Source organism: Acomys russatus, chromosome 32, assembly GCF_903995435.1.
Source record: "Acomys russatus chromosome 32, mAcoRus1.1, whole genome shotgun sequence".
NCBI classification, from domain to species: Eukaryota; Metazoa; Chordata; class Mammalia; order Rodentia; family Muridae; genus Acomys; species Acomys russatus.
Genome location: NC_067168.1, coordinates 24,103,698 through 24,112,435, shown reverse-complemented (window position 1 = coordinate 24,112,435; position 8,738 = coordinate 24,103,698). Strand labels below are relative to the sequence as shown.

The following is an 8,738-nucleotide window of genomic DNA, read 5'->3' as shown; positions in this document are numbered from 1 at the left end:
CCTGAGTCCCAAACCTGTGAATGACATAGGCAAAAAGCTTCATGAATGTAAGCAGGGACCACACCTGCCTATCCCTTCAGTTCCTTCTTTGAATAGGGAATGTCTCTTTAGCTGTGGTGCTGCTGTTACTTATAAACACTGTGCTTTGCTGGCCAAAGAGTTCTGTTGAGGCAAGAGGGAAACCATGTCAACCCGTATTTCTAATTAGCTGTACTCCAGCCGTTCAGTGAATAAAGACAAACCCTGAAGTCAACTTACCAAAATAGCAGCAACAGTACCTACCGACCAAGGAGGAAAAAAAAATAGCATCTAAAAATCTATGTGAGCACTTAAAAGGTGACAAATGACAGCTAAATCCTCCAAGAGGTTCAGGGTGCCACCACTCCTGTGTAGTTGGTCTCATGGATAACACACACTCAGTATGCATTCACACCCCTTTCTCTTACCTACTGAGCATGTGAAGACATGGTGGCAGCAGGGATTATGACATAGCCACATGCCCACAGGCTGAGATAGGTACAGCCAGCTCAGAGGCTTGCTAGGAGAAACTGGTCAACTTCCTGCCACCACTCCCAAACTGCCAGGCTCACCAGAAGGGGAGAGGATCCCTCTGCGGAAGAAGTGATCTCAGGGATCTGGTAGGGGAAGTCGTCAAAACTCTAGAGGACTGATACCAAGCATCTAGGAGCCATGGAGACGGCTATGTGTGTTTGTTCCCCATGCTGCACCTGGCAGAGATGCTGCCCCCGGCTGTTCTCCTGTCTATGCTGCAAGTTCATCTTCACCTCGGAGCGGAACTGCACCTGCTTCCCCTGCCCCTACAAGGATGAGAAGAACTGCCAATTCTGCCATTGCACCTGCGCGGAGAACCCCAATTGCCACTGGTGCTGCTGCTCCTGGGCCAATGACCCCAACTGTAAGTGCTGCTGCACAACCAACACCAATATGAAATGCTACTACTATGAGAGCCGCTGCTGCCGCAATGCCACCGTCACGTTCAGGAGGGGCCTCCTTCGGACCATCCGCATCTCGTAAGTGCCGGCCAGCCATTGTGTAGCTACGTTGGTTCTTGCCAGCTGTGGGAACCCCAGAACAGGCCAGTGCTTCCTAGAGTGCACTCCACCTGGAAAAAAAATCAATGGCAAATTTGTAGCAGTTAAGTGCAAACCAAAGATCTGCTGGTGGTATAGACACCCACCCGAGTCCCGAACCCAAGCTCCTTTACTTATGTGAATGTATGCTCTGCGCCCTTTTGACCCCAAATGTTCTCATCCTGCAAACAAGTGATAACTTCTAGCCACTGTTTGTGTACCCTGGGCCCACTGCATCCAGGAAAATACTTAGCTGGGAGATACTAGGTTGCTAAAAACCACACAGCGAGGAAGGGGGAGCATTATGACTTGAACCCAGAGCTGGGTCAATGGTCCTAATTCTTAAAAACGCCATATTACAAAATGGAGACCATGTTATATGATGCAAAAAAATATACAAACGATCCTTCATCCCCCACCTATGAACTGCAACATGTACCTGAAGAGTGAGAATTTCCAGGGCCCACTTTTGACTCTAATAACCTACAGAGGTACCCTGGAACTGACGGCCACTTCATCTTTCCCATGCAAAGTCATGGCACTCAGGTTCTCAGTCACGTGGTAAGGTGACAACCCCCACATCCAGCACCCTGTTCTTTTTATGTCACATGTCAGGGGAGCCAGGAGCAAGAGGAGACTTCAGACAGAAGGGAGGATCACCGCTCGGTCCTGAACTGTGGCATAGAGGGATGAGGCTGAAATCAGGGCTTTGGACAGGGAGCCTTTTAGGCTCCCAGACTCAGAAGTGCAATGCCATCCCCTCAGGATCATGGCAACACTCATGTTTGGCCTCTGCCCCTCAATGTCCTCATTGATCTTAAGAGTACAATCTGGGCTTCAGACTTGCAAAAACTCAACCCCGGTCAGGTGATTCTAACTGCGAGAACCAGAGGAGTCAAGGATGGGGACCTAGAGGCTTGGAAGGCAAAACTTAGGAGGGAGGGAGGTGTGCAGGGACCAGAGGCAGGGCCTTCATCAGGAGGGCAAAGCTGTGGGGCTTGCTGAATGCTTTGGCTTGGAAGTTCGGCCTGGGGGAGGGGGGGGAGTGCAGAGGTCTTTTTTTTTTTTTTTTTTTTTTTTTTTTTTTCAGTCTGTTTGAGGATGGGCAGGGATGCTATGCAAGTGCCAGGGAGTCAGCTCTGATGCACTAGTGTTTGCCTTCCAACTCCCCCTGCCGCCCCCTCCCCCCCGTGTCTGTCTGTCTGTCTCTCTCTTTCTCTCTCTCTCTCTCTCTCTCTCTCTCTCTCTCTCTCTCTCTCTCTCTCTCTCTCTTTCTCTCTCTCTCTCTCTGTCTCCAAAATTCTTCCCTCCCAAATCTGCCCAGCAGTCTCATTTCTCCCCCACTCTGGTCTAACTTAGTTTTCTTGGCTTCATTCGTTTCCTCGCTCCCTTTCTCATAACTACTCCCATCCCTTGGGCCATTAACAGAGTCCTTGCTCATCCTCTCTACACACAGTATCTCCCCCTTTCTCTCTCTCTCTCTCTCTCTCTCTCTCTCTCTCTCTCTCTCTCTCTCTCTCTCCCTCTTCCTGATCTCTCCCTCTTCCTCTCTCCACATATTATTCAGGGGTTCCGAGTCTTACCCTTTATCAGGGAAGCCCATAGAGCTACGTGTATAATTGACGTGGGACTCCAAATGACCCTCCAGGGGCCAAGCAGGAGGCTGGGAGGCAGAAAGAAAAGAGGCCTGAAAACAGTGAGGCTGGTTTCCTAGGTCTCAGCATCCAAGTCCTCAGGAATGAGCTAGCTCTCTGCACGCCTAAGGATATACAGGGACATTCTGTACCTCAGGGCCACCCTAGGGCCGACAAGCTTGGAAAGCACCTTAACAGCCAGTGCTCTGAGGCTCAGGTTTCTTGGCCAAGAAAGAGGAGGAGAGGGGACTGACTTTCACACAAACTCTGGTGCCCCATTTTTTACCATGTCCCCTGGATGGGGAGGCCTGGTGGCACTCAGAGGAAGGATAGCAGGCTACCAAACAGAGACTTAATACCCTATGAGCATATACAGGGGGAGGAGGTTCCCCCTCGGTCAGAGACATAGGAGAGGGGAGTAGGGGGAAAGCGGGAGGGAGGGAGGGAGGAAAGGGAGGGTACAAGGGATGGGATAACAATTGAGATGTAATATGAATAAATTAATAAAAAAAAAATTTTTAAGTACAGGCACACAGTTGATTAGAAACAACTGGAAGCCCTAGGAAAGGAAGAGGTGGGGCCTTGGGAAGTGTGAACTCCCGGTCAGGGTGTCTCCTTAAAAGAAGCCGAAGCCACCTCCTCAAGACTCAGAGGGAGCCAGCCAGGTGTGAGCAGAGGAGAAACGCATTCTGCACAGCTAGTGTCCAGGCCTTGAAAGCTGCATATTGGGAACATGGGCACAGTGGGGAGCTGGAGTGCGGGTCACAGGTAAAGGATCCCTGTGGGGCCTAAGAGCGTCTGGGCCATGAGTGCCTCTGAAGCCAGGAGGACAGGTGTACAAATAAGGCACCATTCCGCTCCGCTTGTGGTTTTGTTAGTGTTGCTTCCGCTTTCATGGGAAACGGACTGTGGGACTAAGGAAGCAGACGAGAGGGTTGCCTGTAGTTGCCTGACCTGGGCAGGGATTTCGGGTGGAACAGCAGTCCTCCTGATCAGTGGAGCGCACAAGGGTGGGCAGGAGTGAGGTTAAGCACGGGTGGACTGACACATCCAGATGGAAAACAGAAAACTCCCAGAAGCTGTGCTTCGGGCAAATTAAAGTATGACACAAATGCTTAGGGGCAAGCATAGAGAATCCGACAGAAGGAACGGTTGGCTCGACTATCAACTGAGTCAGGACAGCAGCATCCGCTTCCCTACCACCAGCATGCTAGTTAATTTTAACAAGGAATATGGATAATTGGTTGTGGGCACTGGAGGACACACTACAGAAAGAGAAACACTGAAAAAAAAAAGAAAAAAAAAAAAACAGTGACAATCCCACTGACACCCCTGAAGGTCAGGGGGCAAATGAGATTATCAGAGTCAGACCCTCAACTCTGGTTCTGCACTAAGACTGAGCTCTCTGGAAACAGCTTACTGCCCAGCTGTCACAGGTATGACTTAGAGCCTTCCATGGGGGCTGGTGCCATAGTGCCAGGGACAGAGGGACACAGTGAAGGCTGACCACAGTAGTCACATTCTCACTTACTGTTGCCTTCCACCCTGATGTCATACCAAAACAAACAAAAACAAAAACAGTATGTGAGCAAACAGAATCTCTTTCCCTCTCCTACAGACATTTTTGTCCTTCATAGAAAACCCTAGAACGTTGTCTGGCAAAGGAAAAAATGTCACCTGTATTGGTGCAGCCCCAGTGTCACCAATGGTATACCAAGGTAACTTTTGGGCCAAGAACCAACAGCTCAAAAACTGCCATTAGGCAGGACTAGAGAGAGCCGAAACCGGGGGGCTGTGAACACTAGCTTTGGGAGATAGTCCTGTGCCTTCTAGAACACAGTGACACAGAAGTGTTCAGAATGCAGCGAGGCTCTGAGAACCCTTCAGAGCTCAGCTCTTCTCTTCAGACTGCTTCTAAAGCACAAGACAGCAGGCCACCTGGAAAGCAATGCTTGGACCTGACATCACCTCAGTCTCAAATCCAGAGGAGTCCCATTGTCACTTACAGAGTCTTTGTGCAGAAGCCCAGGACCTGGCCAGATTCTGAAAACCCAGAAGCAGGGGATGGCATTGATGGGATATGGCTCCTGGTGGTGTCAAGACCAGAGCTAGCATTTGAAGACAGCATAGCAACTGAGTGTGGAGGACAGTTCCTCCCAGAGAGGTACAAGACAGGAGGCAGGCTAGAGGGGAAGCCGGCCGTCAGGCACGCTCCTTGGCCTGAGTTGTGTAGCCTTCGTTTGCTTACCCAGTCCGCCTCGTCTCTCTGAGGCATTGGAGATGGTGATAGGGAGGTTCACAGAAAACAGTGCTTTCATTTACAACCCTCCGCCAGCATTCACGAAGCTGTTCCTCTCCCAAATAAACTGATATGAGAACTTCAGAGTCTACTCAGCATAAGCCTAATCAATAATACGAGGGGCCTATGCTTAACCTGTGAGAAAAGAAGAGAGACCACGGGGGGCCCAGCAGAGGCACACACGCGAGGCAAGAAGGTGCTGTGACCTCAAAGCGGTGAAAACCCTGCTGTCCCTGAAAAATCCCTGTTCTGTCACACACACACGTGGATTCCTAGGAAAGCAAGTTGTCAGCACCAGCCCCTGTTCCTTACAGAAAATGCATTCTGGGAGTCCGTGAGCATCTGTACACACACACACACACACACACACACACACACACACACACAGGCATGACCTTGTACACACATGCCAGCACCCACACCTGCAGTCCCTGCTCCTGGATCATTCTGATGCCCGCCGAGGGAGGCACCACTGGCAGTTAAAACCGCAGGCTGGCGTGGTGCAGACAGCAGTAAAGTTTCCCATCCTTGCTTTCAAGCGGTCCATCAGGATGCTCTGGCTTCTTTGCCAGTGAACACCCAGAAACTGGGCTGTGTATATGTTCTGGGTAAATCATCAACTAACTCTAAGGGAAGATACAGTCTGGAGAGATGCCCAATAGGTACATGGTAATGCCAAGCCCGACCCCTGCCCCAGAAACTTGAGTTGTTTCTGGCTGAATTGAAGGAGTTGGCCAAATAGGTTCAAAGCAGAGTTGAGCTGCTATGGATCTGCACGGCTTCACCAGGAGCTACGAGAACTTCCACATTTTCCTTCATGAAAAAAAATTTTTTTTGTTTGCCTCGGAAATAATGCTTCCTCTATAAAACTGCGGCTGTTTGGAGGCTTATTTCTTTAATTTTTTTTTTCTTCTAAGAAAGCCATAATAAAGAGCGTCTTTCATCTTAATAAAGTCAAACATGGAAAGATTTTCTCTAAGCACTAAAGTAGACAACAAATTCACTCGATAAAAACTAAGCCAGAATAGCACCAGCCTGGCCCAAGTGGGCCTGCCCCTACCACGCCATGGCTGATATTAAGAAAATGGTGGAAGAAAAAATTGAGGCTCACTCTTTATGGCTTGGGGTGGGGTGTGGGATGGTACAAGAATGAAACATCCTTAGGGTCACAAAAAAAGGAGTTGGGGGAGCAAAGAGAAGTAGGTTAAGAATAGATCAGAGAGGCACTCGGGGACTCAAATGTCAGATACATAAATGAGACACGAGGGCTCTGGTGACCCCATTGTGGGGGTCCAAGTAAAGGATTCTGAGTTTATCTCATGATTAATGAGGATCAGAAAGTGAGAACAGAACTAGAAATGAGTAACAGAAGTAAAAAGTGGTACCTGGTATTTAACCGTGGTCCGCGCACTGCACCAAACAGTTTACAAATGCTGGCTCCTCCAATGCACACGAGGTGGGTGCCATTGTCTCTGTTTTACTAGTGAGGAAACTGAGGTAGAGGCACAGAGATGCTGAGTGAGAGCCCAGCCTTGATCCCGGAGCTTGTGATGGGTGAAGGTGGCAGCTTGCCTTCAGCCTGTCTCACAGCCGAGACGAGGAAGCTTACAGATACCAGAGGCACACAGAGGAAGGGGATGCAGGCTGTGCTAATGAGACCTGATAGGCTGTGATCAGCCAGTGGGGGAGGAGAACCCCTCCCTGTCAGAGGTCTAGTGGAGAGGAAAAGTACAAAAGAGGGAGGAAGGGTGGGAACGGGAAGATAGGAGTAAGGGGCTAACAATCGGGATGTAATGTGAACAAATAATAACTTTTTTAAGAAGAAAAAGAAAGAAAGTCAAAGCCCAAAGCAGCTCAGGCAAGAGGCAGAGGGGAACCATTCTGTTCCCAGCCCTGCATCAGGACCAACCCCACAGTCTAGTCCTCATTAGAGGCTTGGGGGTTATAGCAGGGGTTCTGATAACTGCAAAATGTGGTCCCTTCCCCCTTATTGTATTAGGATTGGACAGGCAGCTAAAACACTGGGTTTCTTAGAACAATGTGCTAGGTTTAAAGTACTATGTGGGTGCTCAGGACACCAATGGGGAAAATTTCCTCACAATCAGGAATGAAGCCAGATTAGCCTCTGTAGCCCAACTCTACCCTTTCTGCATGCTGTGGCTCTGCCTTTCTGCACACTGTGGCTCTGCCTTTCTGCATGCTGTGGCTCTGCCTTTCTGCACACTGTGGCTCTGCCTTTCTGGATACTGTGGCTCTGCCTTTCTGCACACTGTGACTCTGCCTTTCTGGATATTGTGGCTCTGCCTTTCTGCATGCTGTGGTTCTGCCTTTCTGCACACTGTGACTCTGCCTTTCTGGATACGGTGGCTCTGCCTTTCTGCACACTGTGACTCTGCCTTTCTGGATACTGTGGCTCTGCCTTTCTGCACACTGTGACTCTGCCTTTCTGCATATTGTGGCTCTGCCTTTCTGCATATTGTGGCTCTGCCTTTCTGCACACTGTGGCTCTGCCTTTCTGCATGCTGTGGCTCTGCCTTTCTGCATGCTGTGGCCCTTCCTGTCTGCATGCTTTCTGAATATCACAGACAAGCCTTTTCTCTCCCCCTCCTTCCCTATTGTTGTCTCAGCAATCACAAGTTTGGGTGTCCATTCCTGACAAGAAGAGTAAAGAAGTGTCCTGAGTCAGGCACTCAATACTTCTGTTCCCAGCTTAAAGCAAGTCCCAGGTCTGCTGAGGATAGACACAAACAGCCATGGTTTATAGACAGGCAAGTGTCACCTTCTCTTAAGGACAAGAGTACTGAAGGAGGCTTAAAGGTAAGACCACACCTGTTGCAGTGGGAGACCTCACCTTAATGCCTAGTGGGTTGGCCTTGCCTATAGAAGCAAGTTTTTCTTTCTCAGGTCTGCAGAAGCAGCCAGGATGGCAAGAAGAGTTTCTGGTACATTTACGCAATTTCCCAGAAGGGTTCTTCGTTTGACTGTCACCTGGAAGAAGCAGCAAAGTCAAGTGTGCCCTCCCATGTCCCTTTCTCTCCTACTCCCTGTAGGATACTATCATGGTTATTATGCATTCTGGGTCTTGGGTGTGGCTCTGTGCAAGAGGACAGAAAACCCCACTTGGAAGGAGAGTCTCGTCCTCTGGTCAAGGCTGAGGAAGGAGTGCAGAACCATCAAAGATTCCTGTAGTTCTCTCCAAGACTCTGGGGGAAATGGCAGACCCCAGAGATACACATGGACACATCTTGATCCTGCATTGGCGTGCAGTGAAGAAGCTCACACCTGGGATCTCAGCATTCAGGACTGCGAAGCAGGAGGATCGCAAGAGTTCAAGGCCAGCCTGAACTACAGAGTGAGCTCTAGGCCAACTTTGGCTGCATAGCAAAAACCATATCTCAAAAAAACAAAGGATGGGGGAGGGGGAAGTACAGGTTCCAGACTCAGAGGCCTATATCACAATTCGCCTGTCACTACCTTGGTGGTTCTGCCCCAAGACCATCATGAGAAGGTTTCTTTGTACCTTTTCCCAGGACACCATGGGATGCTCATCACCATCTCCACCATGACAGCTTCCAGAGGTCTCTTGGCCCAAAAGAACCAACATTTGGACCCCAGAGCAACCCAAGCACTTTGGAAGCTCAGGCACTCCAGGAACCAACATCTTAACTTTGTTGTCAAGTGTAGGCGCCACCACTGTGTCAACAAATACAAAGC

General features: G+C 49.6%; 1 protein-coding gene across 1 annotated transcript in view; it reads left to right on the top strand.

Moving 5' to 3' along the window:
* The first annotated feature begins 690 nt into the window (after positions 1 to 690).
* The window catches only part of Trim42 (tripartite motif containing 42), a 12,831-nt gene continuing 4,783 nt past the window's right edge, over positions 691 to 8,738 (top strand). Inside the window, 1 exon segment of the mRNA XM_051139988.1 lies at positions 691 to 1,031. Coding sequence (XP_050995945.1) covers positions 691 to 1,031 — 341 coding nt within the window.